This window comes from Cupressus sempervirens, chromosome 3 (genome assembly GCF_028749045.1).
Source record: "Cupressus sempervirens isolate cs-2001-9-10 chromosome 3, ASM2874904v1, whole genome shotgun sequence".
NCBI classification, from domain to species: Eukaryota; Viridiplantae; Streptophyta; class Pinopsida; order Cupressales; family Cupressaceae; genus Cupressus; species Cupressus sempervirens.
In genome coordinates, this window is record NC_143120.1 from 661,311,037 (window position 1) to 661,333,186 (window position 22,150).

A 22,150-nucleotide genomic window follows, 5' to 3' on the forward strand; every position below is an offset into this window, starting at 1 on the left:
ATTTTCCCTAGTTTAATGCACACTTATTATAAGATACTACGCCAGTTCTGACCCGTTTGTTGCAAACCAACACTATTCCATCTACAGTTTGCCTTACAATGTACCTGTAGGAGTTCTTAATTACAGAGCTTTCCAGAATACCAGTCCAATAGTTTTAAGGCACCAATGTCCAATTGACTGAGTTTAATCCTTAGTTTCTTTATCAAGAACAATTTGCTATTTATTTGCTTCAGATTTGCAATCAATTACAATCAAACCAGATTTGAAGAATTGCAGTATCGAGCCAAGCTTTTTCTGGATTGGTTGTTTATTGAATTCCATTCTAAATCCCTGCGTTGAGCCTCCAACAACACTTGGTCAGTCCTCTCAAGATGTGCACCCTAACTTGCCTACCAAATGCTCTCAACCATTGTTCTATGTAATTTTCAATGCTTCAATCTGCAAGCTGGGCTGTATATATAATTGTCCCAATAGATTCCACCAGACAGATCTATTTCATCAAAAACATTCTGTCCAAATTTCTAAACAAAGCATGAGCCTAATACAGTATAAGTACAACCAACGTCAAATTGTTTAGAGGTACCACTCACATTCGAGGCCCTCAAATTCTTTCTGAAATCTGCTATGCTGTGGTCCAGCCACAATGAAGGGTAGTTTGTTTTATCAGAAAGCAAAAAGTTATTTTCCCTAAGTGCAAATCACATTGGTGCCGACAATTGAAAGAGCAGTTACAATCCTGGCTTCAAGGAACAAATACTTGGAATCCAAAAATAAGTAACATCACAGTAATGCCTTGCCTCCCACGCCAGATGTTGAATGAGTTTACAAAATATTTGCTATGAGCAACAAAACGACAGAGCTAATGACCTTCAGACATTTCTTGACACTGTCAACACCTAGCATTCAATGTTCAACATGATTCAGAAAGCACCGAACAGATGTTTCAATTGTAATATCTTAGCAAATATTTGAATTGTTTGGCTTCCTCAAAAGCCAACCTTCACTTAAATTTCCCACGCTGACCATTCATAGTTATCTGTCATGGAATATCCCCAATTCTCATTCGAATGAAGTTGACTCCCTATATTGACGGCCTAGAGAACTAGCATGAAAGTAATGCTTAGGAAAGTTTGTCATTCCTTGTAAAATTTTTGCCCCGATTTTTCCTAAATAATTATTTGCATCCACCTTTATAGTCTCCAGTCGAATAAAATTATCTTTGTACCAATTATTTCACATCCACCGCGAAAACAAAATAAATTATCTTCCCATTGGTAACAATTATCAATCTTTCAATATTTCCACACTATATATCAACTGAAACGGGCTTGCAGGAGTATTTTCTTCACATCCAGTCTTAAACGATCAACACAAGTTTGTAGGAGAAATATATTAACCATCCAACTTCTGTAACATCCTGTCTCTGCCAATTCACGATGAACCACACCGTTAATACTGTCCCACGTAGTAACAACAACAAATATAATCTTCTTTTGGTATAAAGAGTGTAAAAATTTTCCCTAACGAAGGCAATGTTATTTCTTATGTTTCCCGCTTTGAAAATGTGGCTAGCTAAAAAAATTAATTTACCAAAGAAAAAAAATTCCAATATTCTGCTATGCGCTAACTATTGGGACATTAAATAATTCATTCCACCAAATATTTCTCCAGCCACAAAGTCCCAGAGCGGCACCCATTATTTCATCTCTTGGTTTATTTAAATGAATCACCTCCAATCAAAGTTGTAGCTCAAAATGATTTTTCTCAATACCAGGGCAACAATAAAATAATAATCAACCATAAGCGTATCGAAAACTCAAGAAATATTATCATGAACAACCCAACAATAGTTGATGAGATACATGGCATGAATATTTTGTTAAATCCATAATTATAAAGAATGAATCCTTCGATTTATTTTATTATAAAACATGAGAATAAATTATTGATTTGGGGCCATTCGACTATATCTTTGGATGCAATGGTTTAATAAATCAGCTTCAACAACTATTTCGGAAATATTTGCCCGCAATATTTAATCCTGTAAAATAATTTGGTTCTGCAAATATTTGTTTTTGCACAAACTCCACAGGATGGCAAGATCGAGGCTCTGATACCACTGTAATATCCTACCCAGACATTCTCACTAATTTTTCCTCCACTAAATTTCAGAATCATAAACAAGAATTTACACAATAATAACCAGCAAATACTCTAGAATTCATTATTGCATTATATACAAAAAAAGCAATAACAATAAAATCTTATAAACAGTGATAGCAGCCAGATCGGATAATCAGAAATGAAACTGAAATGCAACTGTGAACTCCATCATGAATTCACCGCAATAGATGAATTGGGGCTACGTCTAATCCACTAAAAGAACCTAAGGGTTTGCGTCCTCGGATTCCTGAATGAAGTTGAAGCTTCCTAATTTATCCAAGAGAAATCTCAAACCAAACTAATACCCAAGCATACCCAAATGAATGAAGCCTTCCTCTCTTATTGTCCAAAGCTGCGACCCTTCAGCTCCCTTCTCCGGTCTTTCCGTCTTATTCTTCCTTTGTCACTTTTAATTGCACACTTTATAACAGTAAATTGACCCCTTCTTATAAATTTGAATTATGCTCTCATAGATCAATTTTAATATTTAATGGATATGTCCTTAATTTCCTATAAATAGTCATGCACTAATATTATATCTCTGAAAAGCATACAGAATTCAAATAGAGAACAGTCATCAAATGTACCTATTATTCAATATTTATACCATGCAATACTCTTAGCAAGGAATTGCTGATCTGGGTTATTATTACAATATGTTCTTATTAATATCTTTTCTCTTTTCTTTGTACAATGCCTCCCCTTGAAGGAACTTCTACCTTCTTATATCTTAATCCTTCCATATGAAAAGGAAAATCTTTTTGAAAAGTGTTGCTCATTTGAAAACACACATCCTTTTGTTAACACATCTTTATGGTTAATCAATGATTTTCTTTACTTTGATTGCTATCTAATTATTCTCCTAACCACTACATTATGAAACTTAATCGTTACTATGTTCCTTTACAGATTATCTTATTACTTTGTTTCTGCGTTAGCTTCCAGCACTCACTTCATGAGACGGTTCCTTTATTTGCAATCAATATTCAATTTTACTTCATTTTATTATCTATCATTGTGATTGCTGTTATTAACTCCAATGAGAAATGATTATCTTCTTCCATACTGCCACTGCATATTAGTTTCAAATAATTTGCTGAATTTTGGACAGAGTCAGTATCTCCCCTTGGCACGATTAGTAGGATATAGCAAATTGTGAATTCTGACAGAATATGACAAGCATTGTTGAATTATATGTTTATTTATCTTCCAAAACTAACCTGGTTGCAAGCTCCAAAACAGAGAATTAAGTTGACAGGCACATTTTTCAACATCATCCATCCCTTATTTGTGAATTTTAGGGCAAATTGACAGAAGTCCCAATCACGGACATTACAAGTGGGAAGACAAAGATTTGTGCAGAAGCATCCATAGTCGATCAACATTGAAGACAATGCTCCTTTGAAGAGGAGAAGCATGCTACACTCTTACTCTTATAGAGTGTCTGTGGTTATGAGTAGTCGTCTTGTGGCTACCTTCACTCTCCATTAAGTTATATGATCACTAGTATATTCTTATTTAAAAAATAGGTTGTCCTAGCCTCCTAGGTGTTATAGTTAGGTATCTAAGTCAGCCTAAGTGACATCCAAAGCATAAGTAGAGAATACATACAAGCCTGTGGTTATTTATTTGTTATCAAACAGTGAATTGTGTTCACAAGGGAGATATTTGGAGGTTTATACCCTAGAAGTGGCATCTTATCAAGTATTTATAGTGCACTTACTATTCTATTCTTCTCTTGTGCAAATTATTTCATTGTAGAGATGTTTCTACAAATCACAGAAATATTGCAATACTTACCAAGTTGATAGTGAATCACTACCTCACACTAAGAGTTGTGACACTGTTAAACTACATGAAGAAGAATGGAATTAGAAAGTAGGGAATGGATTCTTCTTCACTTCGCCATTGAGATCTCATTAGCAACAGGCAAATAACTGTCACGATAACTGCTTTCAAGGGATAAAAGGTGGCGAAGGCTAAACCAACTGGTTTCCTTGGTGAATTATAGTATGTTCTTTATATTTTGAGGTCCTGATAACAATTGTTTTCTATCAGTTAAAAAAAAAACATACTATTATTTCCAGGTCTAAGGCCCCTAATCCTATATACTCGTAGCCCCAAAAAAACCGTTGCTATAGAGATTGTATTCATTGGAGAAATCCAAAAAGGTACTATATCAAGAAAATGGTCACAGAAGGAACTTTGTCAAAAGCTATAAGTGTAAATAAGTTTGGTGGAGTAATGTCCAGCCAGGGTCAAGTCGCAAGTCAAAACGAGTAAGAAAGTTTCTATTTTTTGCCAGAATTTTGTATTGTGTACATCAAAATGTCAACAATGCTAAGTCATAATAGACATGAGATTTCCACAGTCCATAATGATTACCGAGCTCGATTTCTGGATTCCACTATCTAAAAAATTTTAAATCACACTCCATGATCCATAATAATGAGTCATGAAGGATGCAATACCAGACCAAGAGATGTTATCAAGCCACTTTTTAAAGTGAGGTGAAACAAGCATGCAAGAAATTCAAAACTTGGTACACCTTGTGTGCAACAGCTAGATGCATTGAAGTTGAGGACATTTGGCTTGGAATAAGAGCACTTTGACTATGTAATGGCATGTGACTGCATAGGGACTGGGATTCAGGTGACCATCAGGAATATTAATCAATTTGTTCAAATTATTTCAGACCAGTTTTGAATGTGAATTCTGATGGTATGTGCAACTCCATTGGTGGTAATAGTAATATATGGACCACCAATTATCAAGAGACAATGATTTCATAGATTGCACAATAGCAGCTATTGGACTCCTCTAATCTTAGATATTTGTTATTACCTTTACTAGGCCACTAAGTTTTTAGAAAGTTTTGATTAATATAATAATTATCCATATAGAAAACAAATATTATGACAGAAAAATTGTATGCATTGGATTAATCTTGTGAAAGGCATGTCTCAGTTTACATACCCAACTAAAAGTCATAACTAACAATGATAAAAAACTGAAAGCTTTTTAAGTTTTATACAGAATGAAGTGCATATAACAGTAGAAAGGCAACCTCTTCTTCCTGGAATTCTGGAGATGGCTCCTTAGGTGGCTGATGTGTGGCAGGTCTTTCTGAAGGTCTGACCATCCAGTCCAATCCCATCTCTTTTCTAGCTAATTCTATATCTTCCCGCGTAGGCCCTGCTTTTTCTTTACCCTCTACAACATGATCACAACAATTGAAAAAAATACATGTAATTGGGCTAATGAAAAACCGAGAAAACTTCAACACAGCATCAGATAAGCAGTCATGAAGCTATGATTACAAAAAACTATACAAATAAATAGTGGATACGATGCCACAAAGGAAACAAAATTGAAGTGAAATGTTAGGCAATCAAAACCTGACAAGGTTGCTTCATTTTGTTCCCTCCTTTGCCTTGAAGAACTTTTATTTTTGTGTTTCCTTTGTCTGTGTTTCTCCTCAGAGAGATCACTCTCAGATGATGATGTAGTGTTCCGTTTGGCCTTTTTTTTTGAGCTTTTTTTCCTATATTTTTTGTCTTCCTCTGAGAAATCACTCTCAGATGCTGATGACGAATCCCATTTGGCCTTTTTCTTCAACCTTCTCTTCCTGTGTTTCCTATCTTCTGTTTGTTCTGAGATATCAGAAGATGAAGAATAGTACTTTCTGTGGGATTTGTGCTGCCTCTTAGTTTTTTGACGTGTCAAAGAATCCAAATCTGAATCGTGCTCTACCTAAAACAGAAAATCAACAAAACTTTAGAATATGTATACTTTATTCAAGAGCAAACACAAAAGGACACTGCATTCTGCATTAGTGCTTACCTGGCTTACTTTATCTCTCGGAACAAATTTGACACCGCTTAACATCTTTTAATGCAGTGCTTTTACCCCCCGTGCCTAGAACAATAATTTGGTAATAACATTAGAGATTTAACCTATATTATCATTTCTACACCAAACAAAAATAAGTGTAAAATGTTGCACATCACATAATTGGATATAAAACACATAATCAAAAGACAAGCAAACTGTTTAGGCAATGATGAATACAGAATCCTCTGCAGTCTAGAGTCCTAGAATACTGCAGCCATAACATTTTTCGAAAAAAAAAAAAAGCCAAGACACTAATTTTTTAGTCCTGATTTTGGCTTTAAATTGGGTAAAAAGCTTTCCAATAGAAATTTGCATTACTTGAGCAGCATTACTTGTGAATATGATATTTCGATTGCCCAAAAAATCCTTGGTCAAACCCCTACATAAGAACGACTTTATAATATTGTACAGTATGCAATTGTAACATGTGCAAACCACAAAGAATTGTACCCTGTTTACAGTTAAGATACAACTTGAATTGAAAATTAGGCAACATAATGCTGATAGTTCCCACAGAAAAATATGCAGACCTTATTAGAATATTGTAAAGTTTTTCTAATGGTCATGTTAGTTAATCTTCTCCTCTATTTATTTAATATAACATCAATTTACCATAACATGGTAACAGAGAGGGTCGATGGGATTCCATAGAAATTGCCATATCGTTCGAGCCTCTTCTGATCTAGAATTTTTTTTCCAGAAATTTAAAATAAAAATCATTAGAGGAATTTTATGAAAATTTTGTGGTTTGTCTTTAAAGATTTTTGTTGAAAATCATGAGCCTTGTCGAGGGTTTTTGATCGTGCGATTTTGAGCAAAATTCTCTAATTTTCAAGGGTTGCATGTACTTGCATGTTGTTTGCATGTGTTTTTTGCGAATTGCACTTTACTTGCACATATTTGTTTACTGCTCAAAGTCTTGTGGTTTGCTACAATGAAGGTTTCTCTAATGGATTTCCATAATTTCAAAAATTAAGGGGTTTATCTTGTTAGGGAGGGCTCTCTGATTTCTACAAAAGTTTTAATGTTTTCCCTTAAAAATGATGGCTTGTATGATGATTAATGTCTCAAATTTTGTGCCAAAGCTATCTATTTGGTTTCTCAATTTTATCCTTAAAAGTCGTTTCTGGATTCTATCATTTGCAAAGTTGTGGTGGATCCCTTTGTGGGCTTTCACCATTTTTCTTCAAAGAAAAATGATGATTTATAATCTTAGGTTTGGCAATTTTTCCCTCCAAAGTTTTGCAGTGCATTATGGGACATTCTTCTATTTTGCAAAACTTTGAAGGGTTTGTTGATTTTTCCTCAAAATCGCAGCAGTTGTTCTTGTAAAAGTATGTGGTTGAGATAGTGACTTCATACCTACGATAACTTGCAGACAAGTTTTCATTGTATTTTTTGTGTGCCTTGAGCTTGTGATTTTGTGTTTCTATTCTGGTTGGATTCATCTTTTCATGATATCATGTTCTCTTCCTATCATTATCACTTAAGTCATATTCTCTTACTTTCGTCTCCTTTGTTCATGCGAGTGATATTTCTTATTATAATCGTTTTTCTTATCTGCTGATTAAATATAACGACATGTCACTATCGTTATTAATTGGTATTTGATGATGAGGCACCATTATGTTATATCTTGGCATTGTATATCTTGTGTTCTTGCCTATGATTTCCATTGTATAATGACACTGAAGGTGTTGGTGGTTTATTTGATGACGTCAATGGTTATAGTTGACAGTTATTGTGGTCTCATTTACAGCGCTTCATATGATGGTGTCATGTCATATTTCTTGCCACCGTGTATCTTCCATAACAGCTGACCATTTGTCTTCTACAAAGCTTCTTCTTTGCAAGAGTTATGTGTGTCTAACAATGATGGCTGGATATATTTTTCGCTGCTGCGGCTAACAATCATATCTATTGTATTGGTCTGTTGGGTCATATTGGTATCATGCTGCTCCAAAGATGTGTGTCATAGATATCTGCTATGGAAATTTATATGGAGTGGAATTTTATCTTTGTGTTGTGTAGAAGTGTTGAGTATCTCATTAAATAATTTTACATCTGAGAATGATCATTGATGATTGAACTGTTTTTGTGTATCTCATTGAGAGCTCTGATAAAATAACAACAGGCCTATTGATTGAAGTGTTGTAGACTTCAATCATAAGCAAGATTGGTCGTATTGATCTTGATATCTAAAGAAAAAAATCAACATTTTTGTAGGCTGGGTTGTTTCCCTCAAGAGGGGTTTTCCCAGGAATAACTCCAATATGATATCTGTCATTTTTGTGTTTTTTATTTTATTTGTTGCATATTCATATTCTGATTTGTAAATTTAACAGTTCTAGGTGTGTCTCAAGCTACAGGGAGAGCCAGCTCTGTCATCCAACATCAAGTTGGACATTTTGTGATGATTTCTGCTCAAAAGTTTTGCATATTCTGTGAGTGTTAATTGAAAAATCATCTCAGTGGCAAGCTCTTGTCTCTTGTTGCGAAGCATTCTGAAGAAAGGAGCAGCAATCTCTGTTTTTTTAAAGGGATTGTAGCTACTCTTGGTCATTAACATTCTGCAAAGGGAGGGTCTCAACAGCAGCAAATTGTTCGAAAGAATTTATGACCACAAGATATGTATAGGTTTCTGTAGGGTAGTTAGACAATGACTATTAAAGGAAGGTATTAGATTATTGTGATGTTTCTTTAATGGTCACATCTTAGTCAGTCTTTAGTTTATTAGGTATTTACTATTTCTATCTTTAGTTCACAACTGACTCTTTTACAAACATCATCTTTGTAAATCAATATGACGAGAATTCATTTCCTTTGTTTAACGCATTGATTTACAATAACAAACCTTGTTTTGGCAACAATGAATGGGATGCCACACTTATACTTCACTTTCACATTCAAAACCAACATCTCTACACCCAAAAAGAAAACATGTCCATCAACACACTAGATTGTCCAAACGTAATAATTTGAAAGTATTATTAGAATATTTTTAATGCTTTCAGTATCTCACTATGTTAGCTTGTTCTATTTAATGACCATTTACTCTCTTTTTGGTTTGCTCTTTCGGTTATATTTATAAGCATTGTCTCTATTAAGACAACCTTGCTTTTTTGGTTCACGCTATAATTAGTGTCTGTAAACTCTATTTAAGAGTTCATTGTTAATGCAATATTCATTCCAGTTTTTCCATTCATTCAGAATTTAACAATTTCATGGTATTAGAGCGATTAGGATCTAAGGAATTTCTCTGTGTGGTGAAAAATAGAAATTTATTTTTTTCATCAAAATTTTCAGTCTAACCAAAAACTCACTTAAGATTTTACAGCAAATAAAAGGAGAAATCATTTTTTGGATTCAAAATTGCAGGCCTAATGGCGTGGTGAGAGATGTGATTTCAGGAAATAGATGCCACCTCAACCAACGACTTTTTGACCTCACATCAACCATGAATTTGAGTTTTGGTGTTACATCCCTTATTTTGTTAATTTTAAATATTCTATTTAGCCGTTGAGACTTCAAGCAAATCAGAAATGGTTGGTTAAATTAGTTACTCATTTTGATTTCATGTGAAATGGAAATATTGGTTATTTGTTATGTTTCATGTGAGATTGAAGATATTGGTTAATCGTTATGTTATTACATGAATTGGAAATGGCTAGTTAATATAGTTATTAATTATGACAACTAAATTGTATTTGAATGATGTGGAAATATGCTTTCAGCATGTTATTTTCCTCTTGCAGAAGCGCGACAAAGTGGAGAAGCATTGGCAGAGATGGAATAGGGCATACCAACCTACCACCAAGCTATCAAGTATTCATCTAAACCACCATGGTCAGGAGAAAGCAAGCTGGGAAAAACAAGACAATGCCAATTATCCACTATGAGCTAACTAGGTCACCAAATGCATATGCATATTTATATTTCACATAAACAAATAAAAGAAAAATAAAATTGTTACCTTTGATTACCACTTGGAAAGTCTGCTCCACCTAATGGCGAATTATGCCCTGTTATAGATAATATCCATGGTACCTAGGTATAATTGTACGTATTTCATTATACATACATATGTATGTATGTGGATATCTTTGGAGTATGTGCATATGTATACTTAAATGCGCAAGTACATACATGTGTACTCAATTTTAATATATAATGCATATCGATATATATGCATAAACATCACATACAACTATACTAAGCTAATATGAATATTATCTATAATAGGTAAAGTGTAGGCCAATTGCAAAAGAATTAAATTATCACATAATCTAGTGTTCTCTTATATTCTTTTAATAACTCGGCCACCTTTAATGTTCATATTATGTCAAGAACTTCAAGCTCATGCTTGCCACCTTGCATATCTTTCATGGACATAACTCCTTGATCGGGTTCAAGTCCGGTGTAACCGAATAGTATTCTATAAAGAGGAAAATCACAGCCATTCTGGGGCTTGCTCTCAACTCTTGCTTTTTATTCTTACCATTTTGCAATAGTTCATATCAAGGAAAATTATATCCTGTTAGTAGTGTCGAATAGTGGCCATTAAATTAAGACATTTCAGCATGTGGCTTGGAGCCGTAGAAATATGACATTCATATTGCATCGCAGTTCTGTCATGTCATAGTTGTAGTCTTTCCATGCAATTGTTGCTATTCAATACTAGACTAAATGTATGCGTCTATTTCTTCCTTTCATTTCTAAATGGTTTGAATGGACATATAAGTTCATATAGCAAAGTTCGAAACTTATTGTGTACCAATATGTCAATCATGGGATGAGCCATCGGCTCAAGTTGTTTTGCAACTCCTTTCTTTCATTTGTTTCTCTAGACACTTGCATGTGATAATGAGAAGGCAATAATGTGAGACTACACACTTCCTGTTACAATGGTATCCTTCCATATGTCGTTGAGAACATGGAAGTATACCCTGTTGGGTGTTGAGTGATTGAATATGGATTATGTAGTGCCTGCCCCTAGTTTACATTTTTCGAGCTACATTTATGATATGATTGCCAAACTCTTTTAGGCCAAGTTATGTTTGATGAGTAGTATCATTATTTTAGAGATTATCAGAGGATGTTTACACTCAGTTTATTATATGATGAGATTACTTGGTACTCTATATTTCGTGCATGTATGATGATTATTCAATGGTTTTAGTTATCGATGATGATTAGTTAGATGGTTCATTATTCCATGTGTTTCTTATGGATACTTACCCCATACTGCATGTGTATGGTGTGTGTGCTGTTTTATTTATGTATGGTGTTTCTGATATGGTTAAGGAAGGGAGTCGTAGTCACCTGCTAGTCGGGATCTACACGATGCACCACTTCCTGCCATTGCCTGTTTAGCTTAGAATATTGTGTTTGTACATGCGTGGATTTTATGCAGGTTGCAGGTACCGGGTATCGACTTCCCTGAATTGTCAGGATGAGCGTACCTTATCGCACTGTCTCAATGGTAAGAGAGGAGAGATAAACTCTTAAGTCCAAATCCTAAACCCTTTAGCCAATTGTCCTAATTGATAATTAGGACAAGTATCTGAGTTAAGTGCCCTCCGAATGCATCAAATGATGTAATTTCGTGATTATAACCCTTTTGTTTGATTTGGTATGTATTTTTCTATGATGGGTTTTCGTATGTTGCTTTATGAGTCCTTGGTGTATTTTCTATTAATTAAGTCTAATTAAAAAGACTAATTAATGATTTAATTTATTAAGGAATTATTATGATATCTTTATATTTAATTAATTAATTAATTAATTAAATAAAAGAATTAAAGTTGGAAATTAAAGTTCAAGATATATTTAGAACAGGATAATATTTATTTAATTTAATAATAATATATTTGGAGTTCATTTTAAATAAATGCTAAATACTATTGTTATTTAAATTAATTAAATATGTTATCAATTAAATTCTAAAATAAAATTAAAAAGTTGAAAGATATTAATTTATTAAGAATTCTAGATCGCATGATCTAAACATGAGTTAAATATAAGAATTAAATTAAAAGATTAAATTATAAAAATTAATAATGTTATTTTAATTTCTTAAAAGTGCACATAAGATTTAAAGTAATAAATTAATTGAGAATTGAAGTCAAGTGAAATTTTAAATAAAGTTATTTAATAATTCAACTTAATGTGCATGAAAGTTGAATGCAAAAGGATTAGAAAAGATAATAAAAGTTAAATTGGAGTTAACTGAGTTGTGCAAAGAGTCTTCTCGGGTAAACGCACAATTAGTGCCCCGAATTGAGGAGAATTTGCTTATCACAACTTTGGGGGTTCATTTTTGGGGAGGAGAAATTTGGACGGGAATTTTTGGGGAGACAATTTTTGGAAGCAAATTTCAGAAGGCTGATACGAAGAAAGTCTTGAAGGGGAAGGTTATTGAGAGGAGCGAATTCGCATACAGTTCCTGGAGATTGCATAATAGCATCAGGATCAGGTAGGGTCTTGTGTTTTTTATCCATTAAATATGCAATTATCCCTTCCTGCCTTCTTCGTGTCTGGGCTTTGTAGATCTGAATTCTCTGTGATGAAAGTTTTAAGCTTTCAATATTGTGAATTTATTAATTATTCGTCAATAATTTCTGTATCCATGGAGACTGGATGAATTAATTAGAACCATTGTTTTCTTGATTTAGAAATTAAAATCTAATTTAATAAGGGTTTTGTTTTAATGAATTGAAAAGTTCTAGGTAAATAAATAAATAAATAAATATATATATATATATATATAAATATATATATATATTTATATATTACATATTTACCCATTGGAAGAAATTGTTTTTATTAAAAATTAAACAAAATTAATTTTTTTTAAATAAAAACTTATTTTATTTGTATTAAAATAAAATAAAATATAAAAAATATATATATATATAATATAAAGTGGGGGGGGAGGGAATCACCCCGTACCCGCCCCCCACTGTCGGCAGGCCGACAGTACCTGCGTCGCAGGTACTGCGACGGCAGGTACAGAGTACCTGCCGCCGCAGGCCCTACGACCGCAGGCCTGCGGCCAAAGCCGACGGGCTATAAACGTGGGTGAACTTTGTATTCGTTTTTTTTATTTTTTTTTATAATTTTTTTAAAATTATTAAAAACGAATTTTATTTATTTAAAAATTTTAAATAATAAAATTATAATATATTCAATTTTTATAATAGATTAAACTTTTTAAATATTTAATAAATAAATATTAATTGCATAGATATAGTTGTAAATTTTAATTTATTAATAATTTTGCTTAAATATTAATAAATTAACAATTATTAGTGGGATTAAAATAAGTAATTAGATCTAATGAATATTGATTAATTTAATTAAAATTAGTTTAATTAAGTTAATTAATAATGAATGTTATTTGACTAAATTATAAATTTGGATATTGATTTAATGAAAGTTATTATAGAAATGGGTTATTCGAAAAAGGGTAGTTGTGAAAACTTTGTTACTTGATTTCGACATTAAACTAAAACACAAACCTTACCTTAACTTAAATAATATACTTTCAGATCCAATCTCTGAGACTTTGATGTTGTCTTTGTATTTTGAATATTTTGGGGTTGGTTTAGCGTTGACCAGTTCAGGTTGTTACCAGAGGCTCGGGGTTGTGAATGTGATGTCTTGATGATTTGGTCTTGATCTTTCTTAACCTGACCATGGTAATGTGATGAAGTGCTCTATGACATGATTGTGTTTACTGTTTGTTATTGCTTTCCAGTTTCCTTGTGTGAAGCTGAGGTGTATGTATTTGAGAATACCTAACTTAACCATTTTTGAGTCTCGATCAGTTATATTTGATAACCATTTCTGAGTCTCGATCAGTTATACTTGTATTACTTTCTGGTTACATTAGAGAACCATTGGATTTTTGTGACTTATTATTGATGCCTTCAGTTGCTGATAGAGAACTGTCGTGATTACATGATTACTATTTGATGTTATCTGTTGCTCATGAAGAACTGATATATTTTGTGGATTATTTTTTTTTATGATATTTTCAGTTGCTCATATAGGACTGAGATGGTTTTATTATGATTCTTTGATTACGAGTTCATGAGCTAGGGTAGGTTATCTATGTGTAGAGTCGGGAAGTGGCTTGCAATGGGGGTCGGAGCCCTAAGAGGCTGCCTTGAGAAACCCATTGTAAGTCGTTTTTAATAAGTGAAAACATTTACACTAAATGAGAGAAAATGAACCTAACAAGATAATTGTATGTTCTCTCCCATGCCATGAGTGCTAGTACAGACTAGGATGGGGTAGAGAGGACGCTTGGTTACGACCTTGCATTCCATAGTATGCCTCGTCAGTACGAGAGGATACTAGTGGCCGCAGGATCAGTAGGGACCCGGGATTCCTAAGGGATTGCTCGGGTAACTTCTACATGACTTTTGCGATTACACTTTCCTGCTTGCATATTAGGTTTCCTACGTGTCTTGTGGTACCTCTGGGATTTAGATGTCGATCTTTTTAGGAACCCTTGAGTTAGCATAGTTATAGGATTTCCTGGACTTAGAGAGTATTTATGATTATAGGTTTTGTTATCCTATTTGGGACTTGAGACTATCTCCTCAGCGCGGTGGGAGTGGACCATTTAGGTTCCACGCGGTCGGGTGGTAGTGCTTTTACTCTTACCATTGAGATCCGTTCCGTGGTCACCGTGGCTGGAGTTTTCGTGATTGGCAATTATCTACACTATGTTCTTGGATTAGTATGATGGATGGTTAGATTTTATGATAGATGTTTTGTCATTATGGATGTATGGATGTATCATGTATGGTGAATAATTTTATATATTTTTTACTGTACTTTGTATCATGGATTTGAGGATGTGGTATCTTGATCTTTACATATGTATATTCTTTTAAGCCTTTCATACCCTGTGACATGTACAGTGGATGAATGAGCATTCCGAATTAATTTGCCAAGGAGCATTCGGAACAAATGTATATTATGGACATTGGAGTTTCTGATTATTCTTTTATATGTATGTGTTAGTTGTTAGACTTAGAATTAATTAAATTTAAACATAACTCAACGTCTTTGGATCTTTAAGAAATGTAACTTGCAATGTATGTTTGTCGATGATTACATGTTATTGCTTCCGCTACTATTTGTTTGATGTGTATGTCATACTTTCTTACTTTAAAAAAAAAAAAAAATGTTTAGCAAACGTAGTGAAACTTTAGGTTAATTCTTTTGGATCCCTTGGCGGGGCGTTACAGATTACAATTTATTTACTTGACCTTATTTAAGAAAGCTCTTGAAAAGAATGTTGATATTCTCTTGCATCAATGAAACCAACATAATGTACACTAGAAAATTACACCAAGAATTATCAAGGATGGCCATGTAAGGTAGAGATATGCGGTGTAATCTATGTAAGTTGGGTAGTTCAACACTCTACATAAAACAAAAATTTATATTAGAACAGATTGAAAATTTGTAATCTGAATACAAAAATCTAGTTAGCTCATGGTGGGGAGTTTGGGTATTGTCTTGTTTGTCAAGTCGAGCAGTGGGTGATCAGGCACACAATGCCCATGTAAATACCTAGCCAAGGTAGGTTCAGTGGAAAATGTTGTTACTATGATCACTAGAGGTCAGGATAGGTCTCAATCTTGAGTTCATTAAACCCAACCACCTCAACTTGCATTTCTGTCAATAATATTTAACTCCTACTTAATGCATCTACAACCCTATTAGATTTTCCACTTCTATGTTTTAATACAAGTGTATAGTTCTGCAAGATCTCTACCCATTTCAAATGCCTCAAATTCAATTTACCTTAGCTATTTAGGTATTGTAATGCCTAATGATCAGTATACAAAACAAATTCTTTGGCAACAAATAATGCCTTCATTTCTTTAATGCCTAAACTATTGCATAGAACTCCTTATCATAAACAGAATACTTCTTCTTTGCATCATTCAATTTCTCACTAAAGTGTGCAATAGGCTTACCTTCTTGGCTCAATGCAACTCTAATGGCACTACCACTTGCATCAAAATCCACTTGGAACACCTTGTTGAAATCAGGGAGTGCTAACATGGGTTGCTCTATCACCTTCTTCCACAACTCAAAACTCCTTGAAGCTCTTGTAGTCCACTTGAACTCTTTTCTATCCCCCATCATTATTTCGGTTAGGGGTGCATAGATACTACTGAAATTTTTAATGAACTTCCTATAGAAACAACCAAACCATGGAAAGATCTCAACTCAGCGGTAGACCTTGGGGTAGGCCATTCTAGGATGATCTTCACCTTCTCTGGGTCCATTTTGAGACCATCAAGTGAGACAACAAACCCCAAATAGACTAATTCTCTTTTGACAAAGCTACACTTCTTCAAATCAATCAAAAGTTTCTCTTCTCTTAGCTTCTCAAAGACTACGAATATGCAGCAAATTTCGTCTAGCACCTTACTGAAAATCAAAATATCATCTAAATAAACAATAACAAATTTTCCCATAAAATCTTTCAATACCTCATTCATAAGCCGCATTAAGGTGCTCGATGCATTGGTTAGTCCAAAGGGCATAACTTACCACTCATATAGACCCTCCTTGGTCTTGAATCCAGACTTCCAATAATCACCCTCTTTGATTTGTATCTAGTGATAGCCACTCTTGAGGTCTATCTTTGTAAAATACTGAGCTCCACTCAAGCAGTCCATAAGATCGTCAATCCTTGGCAAGGGAAACTTGTACTTGATGGTTTATAACCCTTGAGTTTGTACACATTCCACTCTCCATCCTTCTTTGGTGCTAGTATTGCAAGTACTGCACATGGACTCAGGCTCTCTCGAATCAAACCTTTCCTCAACAATTCCCAAACTTGTCTGTTCAACTCCTCAGTCTCAGTAGGAGTCATCCTATGAGCAGCCTTGTTAGGAAAACTAGCTCTAGGAACTATATATATTTGATGACCAATTTGCCTTACTGGTGGCAATCCCTTAGGGAGATTATCAAATACAATATCTCCAAACTCATTTAATAGACCTGAAACCTCTACAAGAACTTCTCTACTACCTTGTTTATCCACTCTAGGAATTAAAGCATAACACAAGTGTTGATGTTTCATAACATCCAGAAATTTTCTTCTGTCAACAAGACATACCATAGCACTACTGCATACATTTTCTTCTTCCTTCATAAGGCATTTGAGCTTGTCCCGAACTCCATCCTTCGTCAAAGAATAGGTGTCTACACGACCATCATTTATAGCACACCTCTCGTATTGTCACAGCCTTCCTAGCAACACTTGAAATGCATCCATCTGTATGATGTCACAAAGTACCTCATTGTGGTAGCTTCCAATCTTGAACTTCACCGAGCATTGTTCATTGACCATGACCTTGTGCTCATCTTGCACCCAAGTAATCCAGTATGGATGGGGGTGTTTCTCTCTCTTGAGCTTTAATTTTGTGACCATCTCCTCTGACACTAAATTGTTAGTGCTCCCACCATCGATAATCACATTACACCATTTACCCTCACACTTACACTTGGTACAGAACAAACTACTTTGTTCAAGTTCAAATTCTCACCACTCAACAAGACTCTTTTGTTAACTAGGAATTCCCCTCTTTTGGCATCTTCTAAATGTGATGACTTGGCATCTTCATCCAAATGCCCAATCCTTGCCTAGCCTACAACTCTCCTATTTGTCCTTCCTTGGTGTTGACAACATTCATAAGCTCGATGGCCTCCTTCTCCATAGCAAAAACATATACCATAGAAGCCTCCTCTTCCTATCCCTTGTCCTATTCCCCTTCCTTTCCCTCGTTGATCGCCATAATTTTGATCACAATTCTAGTTGAAACCCTCATTCCTCTAATTTCAGCTAGTACCCACGTCTTCATTTTTCTTCTAGTCCTCATTTCAACTTCCAAAAGACCTACCACCACCCCTTCCTCCTTGGCCTCGCCCTCTTTGCTTTCCATCAAACCTCTTTTTTAGATTCCCCTCAATTCTCAAGGAAATTGGTACGCATCTTCAATACTAGTCATTCTAACCAGACTTAACTCCTCCTTAATGATTGGTCTTAACCCATTTAGGTAATGAGCGACCTTCTCCTTGTTAGCTTTTGGATACCCCTTAATAATAAGGACTTAATAGATATTACCTGGACAAGTTTCCCGCTTGCTTTAACCCTTGCATCTTCTTGAACAAATCAAGCTCATAGTCAACAAGAATGAACTACTTCTTTAGTTTGTCCACATGCGATCCCACCTTGTGATTTTCTCCTTTCCCCTTCTATTCCGCTCTAATTGAATCTCTTGTCACCAACTTTTTGTATGACCCTTCAGTCAACTCCTCCGAGTTAAGATTTCCAAATAATGTGGAGACCTCAAACTTAGGTCTTTTACCAATCTTGGAAAGGGCCTTGAAAAGCCTTTACTCCTCTTGGTTCATGACTTCGCTTTCTCCTTCCCTTCCTGATCAAAAATTATTTCCCCTTTTTCATCCTCACTTTCACCTCTTACAGAAAGATTCATCCCTTTGCAGATCTCTTCATGCACACTCGCACTTGCCTCTCGAGGGCTCTAACCTCATGTGGCACACCTCCAGCTCTTCCACCACGTTCTCTTCATGGAGGCATTTTTTTACTCTCTCAAAACCAGTGTTCTAGGACTCTGCGAGTCCGAGGCAGAGGCAGCCTTTCCAAGGCAAATGGCCTCTAGACTCTGACTCGATCGAGTCCTGCAAAGTCCACGTGGACTCGCCGAGTCCCAAGCCTAGGACTCTCCAAAATTTATTTTTATTTTTATTTTATTTTTTAAATTTAAAAAGATGAGATTTCTAAAAGTTGTTTTTTTCAATGTATATTAATTTTGAAAATGATATTGTGGTATGTCACGAATTTATTAAATATTGTATCTTAAATCTTCAACTTTATATTATGTTATTCAATTTTTTTCCTTCAGAAATTCACCGTTATACTTATGTGATCTATGCAAAATTTTGTATGAGTATTAAGTAGGTTCTATTTATCTCAATTATTGTGTATTTGATGTTAATTGACTAAATGATGCATGAAAAAATTGTTAAATCCTTAAAAATCTTTGAATTTCATGGGTTTTTTGATTTTTCGAGTTCTTGTCAAGTCTTGGCCGAGTCCGAGTCCAAGTCCGAGTCAGAGGCGAGTCTGAGTCCCATAACTATGCTCAGAACCCACAACCATAGTCCTAGTGCAAGTTGCCTTACAGTTGACAATCTGTCTACACACCCAAGAAATCTTGCTTTGATAATACTTGATGAGGGCACAACTTGAGACAAAATGAACACATCAGGAAAAGGGCGATTTTAATTATCTGAAATGAGAAGCTATTACATGCATTACAGCAAAAATAGACTCAACTACATGTCCTATTGGCTACAATATGATCGGATTCTCAAGAAAAATCCTTCTCACAATACCTTCCCCCAAACTCCTCCAAAGACTACATTTACACCTCATGAATGGGCCTTAAGTAGCATGTCTAGGTTTAGGGTTAGCAATACAATTTACATTTTGACCTTTTGAGGGTGGCATCAAAACAAAGCTTCTAGAAGTCACATTAGAAGTCGGTGCAAAAATAGAAAGTTCCAAAAAAGGTAGTCCAACTTCCAAGTGGCATAACTTTTGATCTGGGACTTCAATTGACAAATCATTTACATTTCCAAAAAGCTCTCTGAGTGCTCTATAGCTCTATGGGCTACTTGCAACCGCCCCCTTTTTTTGGTACGTACAAGGCCATTTAGTGCCTCAAACTCGACTTTGAAGCATTTTTAAGAGCTCTCCAAGTGACTTAAAACTGTAATAACTTTCAAATTGTGAAACATTTTGACCTAATTATTTTTTGGGAGTGCTTGAAATTTCAATTACAACCTTCCCTCCAATTGACACCCTCTTCAATCTACATAATTATGGCTCTATAACAAAATAACCCATTTTATGCATTTGCATGTATCCTACAATATGCAAAAACACTAACTCAAAAAAGTAACAATGGAAATTTGAGAGTTGGAATCTCTATTTTTCCCAAATGGGTATCCAGAAATGCAAACACATCAAACAAAAACTATCATTACACATATTTTTGGGTGATACAGGATTGCCCTTACACTATTGGATGCTCGCGCATCAATGTCCCTCACAACCCTCAACAAAATGGTATTGTTGAAAGGAAGAACAAGTCCACAATTGAGGCAGAAAAGGTTATGATTCATGATCAAGATCTATAGATGTTTCTGTGGGGTGAAGCAGCTAGGACTATTGTTTATATTCGAAACAAGTCTCCACACAATGTTTTGAAAGACATTACTTCAAAAGAAGCCTTCACTAGAAAGAAACCTGACAAATGCAATTTGAGAATATTCAGAAGTCCAATCTACATTCACATTTCCAAGGAGAAAAGAACTAAATTGGAGCCTTTAAGTAAGAAAGGTATACTTGTAGGTTATAGTAAAGACTCCAAATCTTTCAAAATTTACATTCTAGGACTAAAATGCATTTAAGTAGGGATGTTACTTTTGCAGAAAACATTTCCTTAAAGAAATCTAAAGGTTCTTTAATATAAGAAGAAACTAACAATATTCTAGATATGGATGTTGATCATGATATTGAGTTTATAGAGGGAGTCTACAGGTTATTTAGAACCTTCAAATAGCATTGAGTTCATGGATCCACTAATGGGCCAAGAGATATTATAATAAGCAAGAAAAGACCTCTTTGAGTAATGAACACAATGCAAGAGGCCAAAAGATTTGCAGCTCCTAAGGGTACCTTCAAGGAAAGTAGAAGACCTCATAAATTCTCCAAGAATGTTGCATTAATGCACAATCTTATTGGGACTAAACCTTCTAGTGCTAGAGCTGCTTTGGAGCAGCAAGCATGGAGGGACACCATAGATGAAGAATATGAGTCCATAATCAATAATGATGTATGGGAAATCATCCCAAGGCCCAAAGGTAAATCTGTTATATCATCTAAATGGTTATTCAAAATTAAACATTATGTTGATGGTAGTATTGAGAAGTATAAAGATAGAATTGTAGCATGTGGTTTCTCACAAAAGGACGGCATAGAATATGAGGAATCATTTGCACCTATAGCTACATGTACATCTATTAGATCTGTTATAGTTATTGCTCCAGCTAAAGGTTGGAGGTTACATCAAATGGATGTAAAGACCGCTTTTCTCAATGGTGTCATTGAGGAAGAAGTCTTCATCAAGCAGCCTGAAGGTTATGAGATTCATGAAAGGGAATCTCGGTTATACAGATTAAAGAAGGCCTTATATGGACTCAAACAGGCCCCTCAAGCATGGTATGAAAGAATTGACAAATATTTGGTTAGCTTAGGTTTTTGTAAGAATGATGTTGATCCTAACCTTTATTTCGAAGTATTTAATGATGAAATGCTAATTCTAAATTTAAAAGTGGATGATTTGTTTCTAACTGATAATGAGAATCGTATCATTAAATGCAAGAAAGAATTAGCTACTAAATTAGAAATGGACTTAGGGCTTATGCATAACTTTCTTGGTTTAGAAGTATGGCAAAGATCTAATGAGAATATCCTAAGTCAAGGAAAATATACTATAGATATTTTGAAACGTTTTGGAATGATGGATTGCTAGCTTATGTTAACACCTATGGAAAATAACTTGAAAAAGTTGAATGTATGTGTTGTTAATTCTCACTTTGCAGATCCAAATGAGTACAGGCAATTGATCGGATGCTTGATGTATCAACACTAGACTGGATATCTGCTATGCAGTCAGTACCCTCAACCAGTTCATGAATGAACCTAAGCATGTTATCTCATTTTAGCCAAACATATATTAAGATATTTGTGTGGTACTATTGGCTACGAGTTGAGATATGCTCTCAAAACCATTATTACCTTGGACAGATTCTGTGACTCTGACTGGGCAAGTAGTGTTACTGACAACAAAAGCACTTCTGGATTGTGCTTCAATTTGGGATCTGTGATTTCTTGGGCTAGCAAGAAACAGTCCTCAGTTGCGATGAATACAGTTGAAGCAAAGTATATTGCTTCTAGTGTTGC

The 22,150-nt window shown here is 34.7% G+C and overlaps 1 protein-coding gene across 10 annotated transcripts in view; it reads right to left on the bottom strand.

The window, feature by feature from the left end:
* Positions 1 to 22,150, bottom strand: part of LOC149568436 (CwfJ-like family protein) — a 55,654-nt gene that overhangs the window by 22,746 nt on the left and 10,758 nt on the right. For 4 of the 10 annotated variants that reach the window (XM_089821362.1, XM_089821360.1, XM_089821355.1 and 1 more), the window contains 3 exons: positions 6,007 to 6,081; positions 5,562 to 5,916; positions 5,231 to 5,376 (listed from right to left, as the gene is read on the bottom strand). In XM_089821362.1, coding sequence (XP_089677488.1) covers positions 5,231 to 5,376; positions 5,562 to 5,916; positions 6,007 to 6,051 — 546 coding nt within the window. In that variant the 5' untranslated portion in view covers positions 6,052 to 6,081. Of the gene's footprint in view, positions 1 to 5,230; positions 5,377 to 5,561; positions 5,917 to 6,006; positions 6,134 to 22,150 lie in introns of all 10 variants that reach the window. The other 6 variants (XM_089821363.1, XM_089821357.1, XM_089821359.1 and 3 more) reach the window with 4 other exon arrangements.